General features: G+C 44.8%; 1 protein-coding gene across 7 annotated transcripts; it reads right to left on the bottom strand.

The window, feature by feature from the left end:
- Nucleotides 1-15,243: 15,243 nt before the first annotated feature.
- On the bottom strand, nucleotides 15,244-18,649 carry LOC119274953 (protein NETWORKED 4A-like). Of its 7 annotated transcripts, none has more exons than XM_037555718.1 (4): nucleotides 18,533-18,649; nucleotides 18,221-18,324; nucleotides 17,327-17,443; nucleotides 15,244-16,731 (listed from the first exon to the last, which is right to left on the bottom strand). In XM_037555718.1, the coding sequence occupies exons 3-4, from the start codon at nucleotides 17,430-17,432 to the stop codon at nucleotides 15,494-15,496; spliced, it is 1,344 nt and encodes a 447-aa protein (XP_037411615.1). In that variant the 5' UTR covers nucleotides 17,433-17,443; nucleotides 18,221-18,324; nucleotides 18,533-18,649; the 3' UTR covers nucleotides 15,244-15,493. The 7 variants fall into 7 exon arrangements, with proteins under 7 accessions (XP_037411615.1, XP_037411612.1, XP_037411610.1 ...); XM_037555715.1 differs by lacking the exon at nucleotides 18,533-18,649 and adding an exon at nucleotides 17,940-18,003 and having other exon boundaries at nucleotides 17,327-17,455; nucleotides 18,221-18,513; XM_037555713.1 differs by lacking the exon at nucleotides 18,533-18,649 and adding an exon at nucleotides 17,940-18,003 and having other exon boundaries at nucleotides 17,327-17,479; nucleotides 18,221-18,512.
- Nucleotides 18,650-18,672: the final 23 nt, after the last annotated feature.

Below are 18,672 nucleotides of genomic sequence, written 5' to 3'. Positions count from 1 at the left end.
GGAGGTGGCGCTCGGGCGCGGGCGCGTCGACACGCCTCTGCCTACTGGCAGAGGTTGAAGACGGTGGGGAGTTGGGCTGGGCCGGCCGGGGGAGATGGGCCAGGTAAGTGGCCTGGGTGGCTGCAGGTAATGTTTCTCTCTCGCTTCTATAATTCTGTTCTGATTTATCTTTTCTATTTTCTGCAATTTGTTTTTGATTTGATTTAAAATATCAAATCATTTTATAAAATACTGGAAATAATTATGGGCACTTTCTGAATTATTTCAGTGACCCTTATCAATTTCCAACTTTTATTTGAGCATTTAAATTATTTATAGTATTTAAATGCCCAAAGTCAAATACAATATGATTTAATTCAAAAATCCAAAAATGACCTAAGGATATATTCATTATTTTTGGCAGAGGTTTCCACCTTGACCAGAAATCATGAACATTTCCAAAGGGCATTCTGGGTTATTGAAAATATTTTTATTGAACCTAGTTAAATTTCATTTGGTGCTAGGGTTTCAACAATCCCCATTTCAAATTTAAATGAAATTTAAACATGGTGCAACACTCTAATGCATGCACTAGGCATTGTCAGAACTAGGGATGTGACAGCTCACCCCCACTAAACAAGAATCTCGTCTCGAGATTCAAGCGTAGGGTAAGGTGAAGGGGAACGCAACTAGTACAATCTTCACGATCCAGGTTGCACTTCATAGGAACGTTGATTTGAACACCATTATTGTCTTGAAGTCTTGCTCTGAGAAATCCTGTCAACATGACATGGAGGGAAGAAGGAGACTCTAGAAGGGTCGATCTTCTCGAAGATCGAACAACTCACGGAATGAGACATAGGACCATCTCTCGGGTTGAGACACGAGATACACATCAAGAGGGGTGGAAAGAAACGGATGACGAAGGTTCACTAGGTAGACAACAATTCCACACTTAAGAAGGTGGTAAACGATTGTCCACGTAGCGAGGAGTTAAGTTGACATGACACCATAATGATGCACCTAAGGGAAGGTGACCCGAAGATATATCCCCTTAAGTGGCAAAAAGAATTACCTTTGATATAGAGATCATTGAGACTCTTTATACCAGCCTAAGGTAATCTCGAGCGATCGTTTGGAGGGGTTCGGTAGAATGGCATACTCGGACTTGGATGATGTGGATTGCCTTGTTGAAGACAACGTAATGGATGAATTTGCTTATCACCGGAAATGGAGGAGACCCATGGTAGAATGGCACATTGGTGGTGCAAGCTAGGAACAAAATGCAAATGCTGGGAATGATTCTGGTAACTGGGGAAGAACCCAACAAAAGAGAGTGAATTCACTGTTTGAAAAGGTCATAGCATTTGCCGAGGAAACTGAGAGCAAACCCAGCTAGTGCCGAGGATAACACGTAGCGCTTGTGCGTGCTCTCAAGAACTTGAGCATTTCCACAATCATCAAGGTTTTACCAACATCCGTGTCAAGGGTCCGGTAACACAACTCACTACCATGATGAATGGTGATGGAAGATGCAGATGCAAAGGAAGATAACACCTTCTCAGATTTCACCTTAGCGAAGCCAAGGAACAAAATCTGGATGATCGACCGAGAGACATTTAGCACTCCGCTTCAAATGTTCTCCTTGATGTGCTAGTGTAACCCATTCATAGAAACGGTCTGGTATCTAGAACATCAAGTAAAGGTCGGACTTCGGGAACACAAAAATCCATAGGGGCAACTAGGGAGTAAATCCTACGAAATCCCTATGGGGGGGGCCAACTTCCTCAAACAAGATACTATAATAATAGGTCTACCGGATGGGTGTGTTGGCCACGACATCCACCTTACCGGTTATCGAGAGACCAATATTATAGTTCTTAGGGAAATGTTCCAACCATCATATCTGCCTGAGATTCAGCTCTGGTTGGTGTTAGGATATTCCAGGCTCATCGAGTCTTAGGAAGAAAAATGAAAGTTTGCAACACAAATCGACGAGATGACGTTGCGGGATTCTCGGGAGATGAACTACGATAGCAAGCTCCAAAACATGAGCTAGTTCTGCTACAAACATGTGAACACGTTGTCCCAGACAAGCATGACCACGTGGTAGTCTTATAATAAAACACTACCGAGTTCAGGAGGGGGAACCATCAACGAGGGTATCGAAGTTCTTTCATAAGTCCGGATTAGCTCTTATGAAGGAACTCCTTCTCCTTGAACAAATCAATCAGTGGCTTGGTGTGCTAGGGATACATATAGATTGAAGGTTGCAAGTCTTCAAACCACAGCATTCTTCGCACGTGTGCATGACTGATTTGGAATGATTCCAAAGAAAGCAACATTGACTTTCTCGAATCCACGGCGGCAACTTGCATCAGATGCACATGAATTAAAGGAAGTCACTACCTTCATCCAAACATATGCTTCATGAGCTAGCATGAACAAATGCTTTCAAAAGTTTCCAACACTAGCTTAATGTTCAGCAAAATTATGGAGAAGACAAGGATGTTGTCAATGGGCACAACAACAATTCATCTGGGTTTCCTTTTAAAAGGAATTCCATAGTTAAGTGAACAAGTGATAGCATTGGTCAGACCCAAAAGATATAATGGTGTATGCTCGAGGGATCAACCACGAATAAGACAACATTACGAACATCGTTGGTTCCGACTTGATTTGACGATAGCCCACACTCAAATCAAAGGATTGATAAGACAATAGGTCCAGCAACTGATCACAAGGACCAATCGATGAAGATATCATCTTTCTTCAACACACACTACACAAGAATATCCCTTTGGAACGAACTAAGTCAGGCAAGCTTTTATCTTCCAACCCTCCAAGTTGTTGTCCAGCTTAACCAACTAGCTCAGGGATATCTAACACCGATTCTTGGAAAGAAGGTGGTTCATAAGAAACCAACTTGATCACGAACTCAACATAGCGGTCAGGTGACAACCCGGTAACACCTCCAAGAAGATATTTGGAAAGTCACGAACCACCGGTATGTTACTAAGCTCGAGAACAATCTTGCTTTTGAGGGCAAGACGATATGATCAAATGAGTAAGGACTTGACAAGATCCTAACTCATCAATCGAAGGGTGCACCGAAATAGGGACTAGGTAGCACGATCAGTCTTAGAAGGATGATTCGAAAACCAACATACTAAGAATGAAATTATTATCCTTTAACTACCAAGCAACAGAGTTGCTAGCAGTATTGATTTCACACATCACAATTCACTTGTCGGTATTCCGGTTGCATCAACACGAGGGCCGAGGAATGAACAGTGATGGCAAGAAGTGTCACTGTACCAAGAGTTCATGGGATGGTGTGCAATTCCTATAACAATCTCGATATAAAATATGTAATACTCCAAGGTAGAGCAGAACCAAAAGCTGGATTGGCATTTGATCTGCGGAATACAACTACTTTGACCCAATCCTAGATATGGAAGGGGTACTGGAGTTTGTTTCTCCTAGTCATTCCGGAATAGAATGGCTTGACAGACCACAAGAGTCATAGGCATCGATGAACGAACGCACGCATACTCTTGACTATCAATTGATAGACGAAGGTCAGAATGCAACTAAAGAGAACAACTCAAAGGAACATATAATTTTCTGAGTTGTGGATGCATAGATTAGTATGTCGAACCAAGTTCAACATATTTCTTCCGGATAACCCATGCGGAAAGGTAGAACTGGCAGAGTCACAATATAGAATCGAGAACCCATCGAGAGCACTCTGATTGTGATCTTTCGATCAGCGAGGAACATCTGCCATAAACGGTTCATAGTATTTGGAAGAAGGAAATACCACGGACCTCGAGGACTATCGCAAAGGTTACTAATATCCTAAAGGCACTAGCAATTACTATCCACATGAAGTAGGTAGAGTGAATCTCGGGTTCAGAACCCAGGAGTAGAATACCTACTACTAAGTAGCATCACGGGATGCTTCCGAGAATAAAGGCCAGAATCTTCACACTAGGACACAAATCATGGCTAGACCACTAGATGATCCCCTAAGCACTTAGGGTCATAATAATAATTCCAACATATATGTCGAGGCAATAATTACCTCAACACACCGATTAGTGTGGTTAATCTGACCAAAAGCACATAGGAAACAGGAGGAAGGGATTTGCAAATGCATCCGACTATTTAGAAACCTGGGATGACTCGGACAGCATAACGGCTATAATTGCTCAAAAGATTTGAGACAATCACAAAAATGGTGGCATAACCACTCAGAAGCACAATATCAAGGTTCCGAGATCAACAATTAACATATGGAAGTAGTAGGAACTGAACTGAGACTTAATCCAACAATCTTATAAGTCTACTGATTAGTAACACGTGATCCTAATAGAAAGAAGAGATAGCCTAGTTCTTAATCCCCGCAGGAAAGATAAGATAACTCAGATCAGAAAAGGCATGAGGTATAAGGAGTAAAAAGAGCCTTACGTTCCATCCCACAATCAATTCTCTTATATAACTAAAGAATTTTCTAGACTCAACTTCGACCAGTTTGGCTTGGTAATCCTACAGGCAGTCAAGCTCTGATACCAACGATGTCAGGACCCCGACTCAATGCCACATCGATCTAGCATGTAACACCTCATATCACTTTGCGGCCTCACGCACGGTATTCCCACGGGTGTCGCCTTACCTTAGCCCGGGACCGTTTGCGCCTTTTGGCACACGTATATGACAGTGTCGCTAGCATCCATATGATAAGGAGCCCGGGCTGACATGGCTAGTCGTAAACCCAAAGTGGCACAGACTTACAGGGACAGGCATCCATGACCCAGCATCGAACGTGTCGGTCATCAGCGAGTGAATCCAGGCTGTAGCACTGGGCTAGCAGGACTCCAGTGAACCGGGCTGTAGCGGGCTAACAGGACTCCGGTATTCATCGCGTGACATTTCCCCGAAGGGACAGACACAGGAACGAAGAAGGACACATGCCGGCCAGCCTAAGTGTTCTGGAGCAGTAGCAAGCTACCATGGCTCGGTGGAAACACTAGGAGACATTTCCCCGTAAGAGAGGCTACTAAAGATAAACAACTAGATGGTCAGATCCCACACATACCAAGCATTTCAATAACATACCCACAATATGCTCGATATGTGCAAATACAACATGGCATCACAACATGACTCTACGACTCAAGTAGTTTATTCATTAGGCTCCGAGGAGCGAGATATTACAATCATGGGTCTCATGACCCAACAATCAGAGCATATAAGTCAAAGCACAAGCGGAAGCTATCATGTCTGAGTACAGACATCTATAAATGAAAAAGGCTGAGAAGCCTGACTATCTATCAGATCCTGCCGAGGGCACAAGATCGTAGCTGAGGTATCAAGCTAAACGTCGAAGTCCACGCGAAACTACTAGTGAGACCGAAGTTTCTCTGCAAAAACATAAAATAGGCAAACGTGAGTACAAATGTACCCAGCAAGACTTACATCAGAACTATCTACATATGCATCATTATCAACAAAGGGATGGTGGGGTTTAACTGCAGCAAGCCAGCTTTGACTCGGTGGCTATCCTGAACTACGACTGCAAGCGACTCTTTTGAGGTGGCGCACACGAGTCCACATATTCACCAACCAATACACCACTATGGATCCGCTCCCGTCTCCCTACGAGAACGCCATCCATAACACTCACGCTTATCTTGCGCATTTTAAAGTATCCACTTTCACTTGTCTATGAACTGATATAAGCAACCCAGAAGTCCTTTTCCGCGGACATGGCTATTCGAATAGATGATGTTAACCCTGCAGGGGTGTACTTCTTCATACATGTTTCCACCACTTAGCGTCTGCACACGACATGTGCTCGGCAGACTTCAAGCGAAAGCCGACGTGGGTGTAGACCACGACCTACCTAAACACTCAAGTCTCTAGTCCAGGTTTATCGCCTATTCGGGTTCCATCCATGAGGAGATCCGGCCGGAGTTTCGCTCACAGCCCCAAACGATGTGAACAGGGTTCCCGAGATACCAAACGGGCATCCGGTACACCGTGCCACGTACCTACCGCATCACAGCCCACCCCTACGGTCAGCGCTGTCCACGGCCTCCAGTAAGCTACAAACACCAGAAACTACTTGCAACTCCTGGACAGAGGACTAGGGTGATTAAGAAGTTGAGCGGGGTCATATTTCAGGGCCCAATGTATGGTAGTAGCTGAATCATGGATCACAAACACAGAACTCAGTTCCTGAGGACGGCTTCAATGAGACAACCCACCATGTACTCCTACATGGCCTCTCACCGACACCTTTTACCAAATCGTGTTCACACACTTAGCTCACACACAGTAGGACATGTTCACCCGCCTCTGATTCATCCCCGATGAATCAGACCTGACTCAACTCTAAGCAGTAGCAGGCATGACAAACAAGCATGAATGAGTAGGCACAACAGGCTCAAACAATTCCTACTCATACTAGTGGGTTTCATCTATTTACTGTGGAATGACAGGTCATGCAAAGGATAAAGGGGTTCAGCTACCGCAGCAAGTAACAGATGAATCGTTGTTGTCCTAATGCAGTAAAAGAGAGCAGGAGCGAGAGAGTAGGATTGTATCGGAATGAACAAGGGGGTTTTGCTTGCCTGGCACTTCTGAAGATAACATTGAGTCTTCGTCAGTGTCAACGATTGCATCATCGGTATCACGTCTATCGAGAGGGGACAAATACCGGCAACACAGAAAGGAACACAATCAATGCAATGCACAATATGATGCATGATCATGACATGGCAAAATGAATGTGTTTTGAGCTAATGCAACTAAAACCAGATTAAATGAAGTTGGTTTGAATCCAAGATTCAAATTCAAACTCCATATGTGATTATTCAAATGCCATTTAATTGATTTGTGCTAAACAGCACCTATAAGTTGTTCTAACATGCATGAAAATGGTACAGATGGATTCCTTGAATTTTTCTGATAATTTTTCATATATAAACTATTTAATTTGGAGTTACGGTTGAATTTCTATGATTTTTAGAAGTTTTTACAATTTTCTGGAATTTCAGAATTAAATTAAATCCAGAAATGATTTAGTTGCGTCAGCATGACGTCACAGTGACGTCAGCGAGTCAACGGCCGTTGTCCAGGTCAAATCTGACCTGTGGGCCCCATATGTCAGTGTCACAGGAGTTAATCCCGGTCAAACCCAGCGCTGACTGGGGTTTGACCAGGGGTGGGGCCCGCTGTCAGCGGCTGGTGAGGTGGCTAATGGTGGGGATTAGTGCTAAATAAACCGCCACGTCAGCCTCGCCGGGGTTCGGCCGGCGACGACCAAACCGCGCGGCGGTGCTTCGCCGGAATGGGCTACAGGCGGCGAAAAAGCGCGCGGAGACCACCGGGGCGTAGCCCGTGCTCTTCCGCATCCAACGGAGCAGGAAGGAGCGGACGGGGTGCGCTGTACCCGCCGGAGTCGAGCTCGCGGCGGCGGCCGGAGCTCGGGCAACAGCGGAGATGGCGCTATGGTGCATGGGAGGAGGGGCTGGTGGGCGCTACGGGCTCCTGGGAGCGCTCTGAGTACGTCTGCGTGCTCGGTTTGGACGGAGGTGAACCAAAACGACGACGGCGACAAGTCCGGCGCCGGTGAGGTCTCGGTCCCGACGGAAACGACGGATACGACGAGCTAATGGACAGGGAAGAAGGGGGGGTCGGTAGAGGAGCTCACGGCGGGGTCGTTGGTGATCTCAGAGAGCTCGGGGACGGCCTGGTGATGACGAATCGGTCGACGGCGGTCGTCGGTGCGGAGGACGAAGATGGCGTCGGCGACGGCGCTGCTAGGCATCCGCAGGCGTGTTCTTCGGCGTGGAGCTTCACGACAGCGAGGCGGAGCTAGGGGTCACAGCCACGGGGCAAGGGGACGGCGGTGGGCGCGGTGCCTTGCAGCGGCGGCACCGGCTGATTTGGGCGGCCGTGAGAGAGAGAGAGAGCAGAGGAGCGAGGGGGAAGAGAGGACCAGAGAGTGAGAGAGCATCGGGGTCGCGTGGCGTCGCGGAGGAAGTCCAGGGCGATGGGGGGGCAGCAGGAGGTGGAAGCAGGAGGTGGCGCTCGGGTGCGGGCGCGTCGACACGCCTCTGCCTACTGGCAGAGGTTGAAGATGGTGGGGAGTTGGGCTGGGCCGGCCGGGGGAGATGGGCCAGGTAAGTGGCCTGGGTGGCTGCAGGTAATGTTTCTCTCTCTCTTCTATAATTCTGTTCTGATTTATCTTTTCTATTTTCTGCAATTTGTTTTTGATTTGATTTAAAATATCAAATCATTTTATAAAATACTGGAAATAATTATGGGCACTTTCTGAATTATTTCAGTGACCCTTATCAATTTCCAACTTTTATTTGAGCATTTAAATTATTTATAGTATTTAAATGCCCAAAGTCAAATACAATATGATTTAATTCAAAAATCCAAAAATGACCTAAGGATATATTCATTATTTTTGGCAGAGGTTTCCACCTTGACCAGAAATCATGAACATTTCCAAAGGGCATTCTGGGTTATTGAAAATATTTTTATTGAACCTAGTTAAATTTCATTTGGTGCTAGGGTTTCAACAATCCCCATTTCAAATTTAAATGAAATTTAAACATGGTGCAACACTCTAATGCATGCACTAGGCATTGTCAGAACTAGGGATGTGACAGGAAGGCAGAACCTTTAAAGTGAAATTTGCTGTGGAGGTCCCTGTGGGGGATAGTTCAAGCAATGTTCAGAGCTCTGAGGCAAGGAAAGATGGAGATGAAGATGCAAGTGAACATGAAAACATGGAAACTGATAGAAGAGAAAATCTGGGAGGGGGAGCTAATAAATCTGGAGGCAAGCAAAATAATGCTGACACCTATCCTGCAAGAACTGCTAGTAAAGGGAGTGGAAATTAGAAAAAGGTAGTGATGCAGGGAGAGGGTGATGGAATGATTTCTGGAGGAAAGATCATAGAGTCTGAAGATTTGTGTGATGCTGGACTGGACTGTGGGGTGATTTTGACTGAAGGAGAACATGATAAAGAAGTTACTACCTTCATATTCACTGAGTTGCAGATGTTAGTAGAAGAAATAGAGTCTGGAGGACTTGATGTTGACATGATGGGGAAAGAAAACACTGATGTTGACATTGATCAAGAGGTAGAGAAGCTATCTGCTGAGGGTTTTAGGCTAGAAATGAGTAAGGTCAGTGCAGGACAGCAGAAACAAAATGTAGGTGCAGAAAAAGAGGGTAGAGTAATTGTGGAGGACACTGTGGCACATCATGATTTGGAAGATGTGTTGCCTGATGACATTTTGCCTGACTTTGGCAGTCTGGAGGCATTCAGTGATAGCTTCAAAAAGCAGGTTGCTGGAGAGAAAGGAAAATCAGGAAGAAGGCAAAAGAATTGGGGGCCAATACAAGCAACAAGGAAGAGTGCTAGAGTGGATAGTTCTCAGAATATTGTGGAGAAAGCTAAGCTGTTCAAGATGAAAAAGAATCTGGAACTGCCAAAAACCATGAAAGGTATAGCTTCAACCAATCCTTTTAATGTTCTTCCAGTAGATGAGATTTTAGATATGACTGACTCTGTGGGAGTCCAAACTAATGAGAATTTAAATGATGAAAAACAGGGTGCCAGTAGTAATAGAGAGTGTCTTGTTACTAGCATACTAGAGGTTGGTAGCTCTAGTAGAACAGAAAGTGAAGATGGGATGGGGGATGGTCCCCTGTCATTTCGAATAGATGGGGCAAGCACCCCAATAAAAGGTTTCAATGAAGTACATTTTCTGGAATATCAGGGGCATTTTAGCCCCTGGAAGAAAGAAATGTATTGAGGATTTAATTTGGCCTCTTAAACCTAGTTTTGTTGGTTTTCAGGAAACTAAGCAGCGGGATTTCTCTAGGAATTACCTCAAAAATTTAATGGGTAATAGAAACTTTAGTTGGAATCATCTCCCTTCTACTGGTTCTGTTGGAGGCATTCTGGTAGGGGTGGATGTTGATTGTTTTGAGGTAGTTAGCTGGGATATTAGAACCTTTTCTATTAGTGTTGTGGTTAAAGACAAAGTTACCAATTTAATTTCTAGGATTACTACTGTATATGGTCCCACCTATGATGATAAGAAGCAAGATTTCCTTTCAGAGCTTCACTCGCTTTTTTTGAATTGGGAGGGACCTGCTATTGTAGGAGGAGATTTTAACTGGTTAGATTCCAGGGGGATAAAAGTAATGGTAATGTAGACTTTAGGTGGGTAGATAGGTTTAATGCATGGATAGACATGTGGTCTCTGCTGAAGATTGATATGTCTGGTAGAAACTATACTTGGGGCAATAACCAGGAGAACATGATTATGTCTAAGATTGATAGGATTTTCTGTACCATTGAATTTGATGCCTCCTTTCCTATGGCTAGCTCTAGAGTGCTACCTAGGGTTGGAAGTGACCATACTCCAGTAGTTTGGGAGTCTGGGGTGGAGCAGAGGAGTAGGAAAAGTAGTTTTAAGTTTGAGAAATGGTGGTTTACTAGACCTTATTTTAAAGCTCTGGTTAGTAAAGCTTGGGCTAGTAGATGTAATTCTTGTAACCCTGTTGATGTTTGGCAACATAAGGTGAGATCATTTAGGAGATTGGCTAGTGGTTGGAGTAGGAATATAGAAGCGCTACTTAGGAAGAATAAAAAAGATCTTATGATGGAGTATGATACTTTGGATGTTAAAGCAGAGTCAGGAGAGTTGTCGGTGGATGAACATAACAGGATGAATGACATCCTTAAGGAACTCAATGAGTTGTGGCTTGTTGAGGAAATTAAGGCTAGACAACGATCTAGGGATAGAGATATAGTAGAAGGAGACATGAATACTGCATATTTCCAAGCAGTGGCTAATCAAAGGAGGAGGACAAAACTGATCCATGTGTTAGAGGGGGATAATGGCCCTGTTACTGATAATGAAGAGATGAGTAAGATTGTTGTGGATTATTATAAAATTTTATTCAAATGGGAGCCTAGACCTAATATTAGGTTGAAAGCTGATTTTTTCACTGAAGGTGAAAAGGTTACTGTAGAGGAAAATGCTGGACTAGAGGCTAGATTTTTTGTAGAAGAGATTAAAACTGCTGTAATGGGCTCCTACTCTGATGGAGCACCTGGGCCTGATGGTCTACCTTTTATGTTTTACCAGGAATTTTGGGATGTAGTTAAGGATGATTTAGTCAAGATGTTTGATGCTTGGTTTGATGGCAACTTGGATATTTTTAGGATTAATTTTGCTATGATTACATTGATTCCTAAAGAAAATGAGGCTAGAACTATGAATAAGTTCAGACCTATTAGTTTGTTAAATTGCTCTTTTAAGATTTTCACCAAGGTGTTGACCAATAGGTTAGCCCTCATGATTGGGAGACTGATCTCTGAGAATCAGTCTGCTTTTGTGAGGGGAAGATTTATTTTGGAGAGTGTAGTCATAGCTCATGAGATAGTGCATGTTGTGCACTCTACTAGTAGGAAAGGTTTGGTGTTTAAAATTGATTATGAAAAAGCTTATGATAAAGTGAATCTAGATTTTCTATATGAAGTTCTAGCGAGTAGGGATTTTGGACCTAGGTGGCTAGGTTGGATTAGAAGTCTGACTGAGAATAGCTCTGTGGGAGTCAAACTAAATGGATAGGAGAGTGACTTTTTCCTTACTGGAAAAGGCCTGAGGCAGGGGGGCCAAGTATCCCCTCTTCTCTTTAATTTAGTGGTGGATGTGTTCTCCAGGATGCTGGTGAAAGGAACACAAGCTGGTTTAGTGAGGGGGTTATGCCCTGAACTTGTTAGGGGGGGTGTCATGTGCTTGCAATACGCTGATGATACCCTTTTGTTTTTAGAAAATGATAAGAAAGTAGCTCTTAATTTGAAGTGGATCCTAACTTGCTTTGAGCAGGTCTCGGGATGAGAATTAATTACCATAAAAGTGCCTTAGTTCCAATTAACATGGAAAGGTCAGAGCTGGAAAGCTTTATTGAGATCTTCTAGTGTATGGTGGGAGATTTCCCGATTAAAGGTACCCAAAGACAAGGATCTGCAAGGTGGCCTGCTGGACAAGTTTCAGAAAGAATTGTGGGAGATCTTAAAGGTCCCGTTTGCGCTGGAGCCAGGCTAAGCCGGGAGATGCATGGCGTTGGATGTGGATCATGGAAGGCGTCGATGAATGGAGCTGAACACGGGGGCAGGACGTCGATGGAATACCAGAAGATGCATCCGGAGGAAGCTGATACTATACATGTTGTCTTCTCTGGGTTCTGATGTGCTCCCGTGGCCTTTCTTTCGCTGGTCGGGCCAAATAGTCAGTGCGAGTTTTGTGATGTAGCCAGGAGTCTGATGTAATAGTAAGAATATGTTTGTTTCGTGTTGGGCGTTGAGTGAGTTTGGATTCTGGCATGAGCCATGTAAGACCTGGTTTTCGCTTCGCTTTCTTAATGAAAATGGAGCTGGGGGGAGGCCGCTGATCATCGAAAAATAATTACCCCAGAATAAACTGGGGGTACGTGGAGGCCTGGGTTTAAAAGGGGTAAACCCAGAGCCCATCCCAAGTCCTATAATAAACCTAATAAACCTAGGAGCCCAAGTCTTCCCGAAAGATCACCACGGCTCATTTCCTCGTTCCTCCAGATCAGCGGCGACATGGGGAAGGCCGCAAGGGCAGCAGGAGCGACGCCTCCACGCCGCCGCCGCCGCCGCCGCCTCCCGGAGGAGATCATCGTCTGGGAAATCCTCGTCCGCCTGCCCCCGCAATCTCTCCTCCGCTGCCGCGCCGTCTGCCGCGCATGGCGAAGCGTCACCTCCAAGCGCCGCTTCCTCCTTGCTCACCACGCCCGCCAGCCCGCCCTCCCCATCTTCCACGGCAGCGACGAGATCTTCGGCGTCCACTACCACAACATCCGCGTCTTCGACCACCGGGCTGACGGCGGCGACCTCGACACTGTCGCCCGGTTCGACGATGCCTTCGATCTGGAGGCCTCCTGCGACGGCCTTCTCGTGCTCTCCAAGTTTGACGACGCGGATGACTCTTGCGCCTTCTCCGTCTGCAACCCGGCCACGCGTGAGCACGCCTCTCTCTGGTGGCCATCGTCGGACTTTGACATCTTGGGGATGTACCAACACCGGCCTACCGGCAAGTACCGGCTGCTGCTGTCTGTCTCCGTAGAATCGTACAAAGGCAAGATCTGCTGTTATGTCTTCCCATTGGGCTCCACCAACCCACCGAGGTTCATCGCGTGGTTGGAGACGACGCCGGATTGCCTGGACGTACCTGTCCTGGTACGCGATAGCCTGCATTGGTACTCGAGTGAAAGCAAGCCACCGAGTGACAACAAACCGGTAGTGGTATTCGACACCATAGCTGAGTCGTTCCGGAGGATGCGTGCTCCAGTTGCTCCAGTTATCGACGACGCACATATCTTCGACATGGATGGCACGCTTGGCATGTACAGGCGTAATGCCGGGAAACGAAAGGAAACCGTTGATGTATGGGTGCTGCGGGACTATGAAAGTGAGGTTTGGGACAAACGGTACCGAATCAAATTGCCGCTTGCGGAAATCAGGGACCAGTTTATGAACGACGATGACTATTGTCTGGATGTTGTTTCTGCGGATGGCGACGTGCTCGTGCTGCTCCTTCTTGGTCGGTATGTGATCCACGTTAACAGCGATGGTAAATTGCTTGAGAATTTCAATCTTGGTCGGGAGAACCTCTGTATGGCCAAATGTCGGCTCAAGCAAAGTCTTGTTCGGTGCAAAAAACTTCCGGCTCTAGAAGATTATGCTGTGAATGCTTCGCCTTGGTTGCCGAAACCTCCGTATCTCTAAATGTCTGCTCAAGCAAAGTCTTGTCCGGCATACATTTTTCCGGCTTTAGAAGGTTACGCTTTGAATGCTTAAGTATGTGAGCCTGATGGCCTCTTCTTTTTGAATTGATGATACAAGTTAATAAGTTATGATTAGAAGCTCTTATGTGGCTGCATGAAATCTATGCTTGTCTAAGTACCATTTTGGGCTAAAGTGACTAATGTGTGTGTTGATGCTAAAATCAACAAGTCATTTTGCTCTGCTTTTGAAATATTTGCCAATAATCTGCATCATGTGTCTATTTTATTTTTATTGGGCTGAGGAATTGACTTTGCTTTATTTAATTTTTTATCTAGTGGTCTTCTTAATAGTCAGTATTTAGGACCCTCTGTTGTAGCTGACGATGGAAGGCAGATTTTCCTCCTTGTTGACTTGCAAGCTGCATCTGAATCTTAGAGCACCTTAGCGTATTGCTCATTAATATAAATGGTTGCAGTCAACTTCTCATTAATATAATAATCATTTTTCATCATGAATCAACTGTATCTGGTTATGTACTCCCTCCGTTCCTAAATATAAGTCTTTGGAGAGATTCCACTATGAACCACATACGGATGTATGTAGATGCATTTTAGAGTATACATTCACTCATTTTGCTCCGTATGTAGTTCATAGTAAGATCCTTACAAAGACTTATATTTAGGAACAGAGGGAGTAGTTCTTATGGAAACTAAGACACTTGCCATTACAGCGAGCATCCGACATGGTTATATTTATTCGTTCCGAGTTGTAGTGTTCTACTGGTACTGCAACCTGAAAAGGCTAGGAATACATTTTGGTGCTTCCATTCCATCCTCTCACACCGGCTTTCCGAACATTAGTTGGAGAACTAAACTTGTGCTGTAAACCAGGCCTGTTGTGTGACTGTGCAGTTGTAGGAGTAAGTTGTTTGAAAGTCACTCTGATCTGCCTGGATCAGATCCTTATTTATTGGAACTTGTAAAAGGAATTTGAAATTCCTCTTGATACTTATAAATTGATAGTGTGGTGCATGTCTTCTATATGATCAATTCATGCTAGTTTTCCAAGTACAGTTTCCATTGTTTTATGTCAACGACCAATTAGTTTTATGGTGGTGTTTCCTTTATACTTGTGCATAGATAGAAACCAACTCCTCTGTCTTTTTCACTTGCGAAATGTTTGTATATATGACATGCTAGATAAATGAAAGCTGGGAGCTCACTGATGAATGTGGCAGTGTTCTGTTCTGTGGAAGTTGTAAGTTGGGGCGCCGTGTCGATGACATGAATCATGACAGCATCAGGATTCAGAGCATGGGATGATGCCTGCAGGAATGGTTTGATTCTCGCTGCAATATCGAGCCACTTGGCTAGATATCAACAGCTGCAGCATTAGGAGTTCAGAACTTAGCCTCCAAATGAGCTCATCAGAGACATTTTATTGCCAAAGGAAATGCATTCAGTGCAAATGTTTCATACACCACGACCACCACCCATCACCTCACAGTGCAAGAAATAATCCAAGAAAAGGAAAAGCTGATGTCCACGGTAGGGTTTCACAGTTCCGTATGATGTTACATCTCAGGCCAAAAAAACAAAGAGATAGCACTGCTAGTTTGCTAAATTCTAGCTACTGAATTTTCCAGACGAAACCGGATTATTCCGGGGGAATGACAACGCTCCTTCCTCGCTCCACGACGCGCTCCAGATCCGCGAACCAGAGTTTCAGCAGCGATTTCTCTCTTGCGATGCTCTCAAGTTTCGGCTTCAGGTCCTCGATGCTCTGCTGCATCGTCAGGATCTCAGCTTCATGTCTGAACTTGTCCTCCGACAGCATTTCGGCGGCATGGACGAGCTCCTGCCTCTGCCTTTCGGCTTCGGCGTTCGCCTCCTCCAGCTCCTTCACCTGGTCCTCCACTAGAGACTTCTCTTCAGAAACTTTCTCCAGCTTGAGACTGGTGATCCGGTTCATTTCTTGCAGCTTTCCTACCTCTGTGCTGTTGGTGGACTTCTCCTGCAACAGCTTCTCGGACGCGGTGGCAAGCTCTTGCCTGTACTGGCTGATCTCGGCATCACTCTCGGATATTTTGTCGTTGAAACGCCGTCTAGCTGAAGTCATCTCTTCCTTCAGACTCACAATTTCAGCTTCCAGTCCCTTGTTTTGTTCCAGCAGCCTGGAGTGCTCTTCTGACAAAATTGCAGCGTCTTCGAGCCTCCTTTCAAGATTGTTGATCTCCACTTGTGAAGATTGTAGCTTCTCCTTAGTTGACACGAACTCTCCATCAATGTCTCTAATTTTGGTAGCATGATCGGCGCCATTTCCATTTTCCTTATAATCGCAATGGCACCTCAGGATCCTCTCCTCGAAAACCTCGAGCTTTTCGTTTGCGTCAAGCAGCTTCCGGTTTGCCGCATTGAGATCATCCTCGAGCTCGAGAACTCTCTGGTGCAATGTGTAGGTAATGCCATCATCCTCACCATCTTCAGACTTCATGTCAGATTCTGACTGTGAAGCTGACCCAGGCTCCTTCCTTGAGGACGGTGAGTCATTGCTCTTGTTACTCAGAAAGAAATTGAAACCGGCGGCTCTAGGGCTCTGCTCCCTTGTCCAGGACTTCTGGGGCTCAGGAGATGGTGTGGGCGACCTTTGCAGCTCTGAACCGAACTCAGAACCGGATAAAGATCCTTGGGACTGCATCCTTGAAGGGATGTTCTTGCGCAGTTCACCGGTAACATTGTCGTAGCGCTCAGCTAAAGCGCGGTACATCCGGTAGAAGTTCTCGACATGGGTAACGAGGACTGGGCGCCTCTGATAATACATTTGAGCTTTCTTTGCAAAGGAGTCGCCATCTTCCTCAATAAGCTGCACCATTTCCTTCACTTGCTTATCCATTTCTGCATATTTCAGTTCAGTGAAAGCTTAGATAAGGCTACTTTTAAAGAATAACAGTGATAACATACAGAATTGATAACAGTAGCATGGACAACACCTCAAACAACTCAACTACAATCTATCTGCCCAATCCAGTAAAGTGAGTAATAAAAGAAAAGCTTGAAGGCAAGAGCAACAAAAGTAAAAAAATAAATATAAATAAAAGGAGTAATTGTCAAGGAAAGTATCATCACTTCTGCTGTATTTCACAGAAGGCTACCACACCAAAACCTAAAATAACAGGAATAACCATCAAAACTTCTGCTGTTTTTCATTTACTCAGCTGCTAATTCCTAGTCATTAGCTCCACGAACAATCAGATGGTGCTACTGTACCATCGACAATATATGTACATCAAAAGCACCTGAAAGATAAGAAAGTAGTGTGTTGTAGACTTGTACTTACTTTGTTTTATTGTTATTCATTTATGCTCATTTCAGTGCAACATACAATCAGACATTGTACTGTACCTATACATGCATTGACAGTATATGTTTACTAGCAAGTACTAAGAAAAAAAATCATATAGAAAATTGTCTAGGTATAATCTCAGCTTACCTTCGAGGTTTTCTGCAAGCCATTTTGAGTTCTTGGGGCTAATGTGACTATCCCACCACCATGAATGGCGCTTCCTGGATGGGTTCCTTTCCAAAGGCGGCTTCATTTTTCACAAGTCTTCAAGAAGATCTGGAAGTTTAGCAGATTCAAGCACTAAATGGAAAGGGGAAATGTGTATGGTTAGGAATGAAAACTATGCGTTTGTTCAATCAAGGAAGAAAAATAAGGAGTGATATTTGAACTTCCCAAATCATAAGCATCAGGGTGAAGTATAGCACTGCGAAATGAATACACTATACCGCAGCATAAATCAATAAATCTACAATAGGTATGGATAAGCATGTGAATGGCAACAAAGCCAGCAGCCACTCATTCTAGTCCTTGTTAGTTGGATAATAAGTTATTTCCAATTTTTACTAACGGCATCCCATTGGCGTCTAGTAGTACATTCGTGTAATAAAATCTATGTCCTCGAGAAATAAATGCTTAAATCTCATCTGTGATGAACTAGAAGAAACGAACAAGAAATTGCATATCTGGTCAGACCATCAGGTTAATGGATCAGATTGAGTTACATGTGCAACAACAAGACATGAGCAGCATATTTACTTACTGTGGTATCAAGGATAACCCTTTTTTACCAAACAGAGAAGCAAGGATTCAGCAGGCGGCTTTCACTGTTCCATCCATTAAGAAATAAGCGTGTGGGTCAAAACAGGGGTGGGCATATAACCAAGATCAGATCAAAAGATAATAGCATCCCTGGAGAAACGATGCAAGATCTTTGGTTGGGACTTGGGAGCAGCCATCTCTCCAGAAACAGCAACTAAGCATGGCTTGAAGAAACTGGAAAAGATTCCAGATGAGCAGGAAGCATCAAGAGCAGAATCTCACCTGAGAAAAGAAGCCCTTCTCCCCCTTCAGAGACGCAGGTCGTCAGGATCCTGCACCAGAGGCGCCAGCTCTGTTCATGGCTTCATGATGACCAAATCTGAGCACTACACGGACAGGCAGGGGATAGAAAGAAATCAAGAAGAGGCCAGGAACAAGTGGCTGGAAGATTTATGCTCGGGTCAATGCTTGAAGCAAACGCGTGAGAGTCTCCAGCCCAGAGAGAGCTTGGAAGATGCAAAGGGGCACGAGACGGTGGCACATGACCAAGTACTACTGCCCACCTACTCCTACTCCTATGCGTATTACTGCTACCTGAAGGATCCAAGATCCACCGCTGCGCCCAGAGAGAGAAAGTCTCAACCTTTTTGTTCACACTCGTGGTGTAGGTACAGTGTTCTCAATCTCACAGGATCAGAAGTGATTTGAAAAATCTCTTCAGAAAAGCAAAAAAA

Source organism: Triticum dicoccoides, chromosome 3B (genome assembly GCF_002162155.2).
Source record: "Triticum dicoccoides isolate Atlit2015 ecotype Zavitan chromosome 3B, WEW_v2.0, whole genome shotgun sequence".
NCBI lineage: Eukaryota > Viridiplantae > Streptophyta > Magnoliopsida > Poales > Poaceae > Triticum > Triticum dicoccoides.
This window is presented reverse-complemented; position numbering and strand designations above follow the sequence as displayed.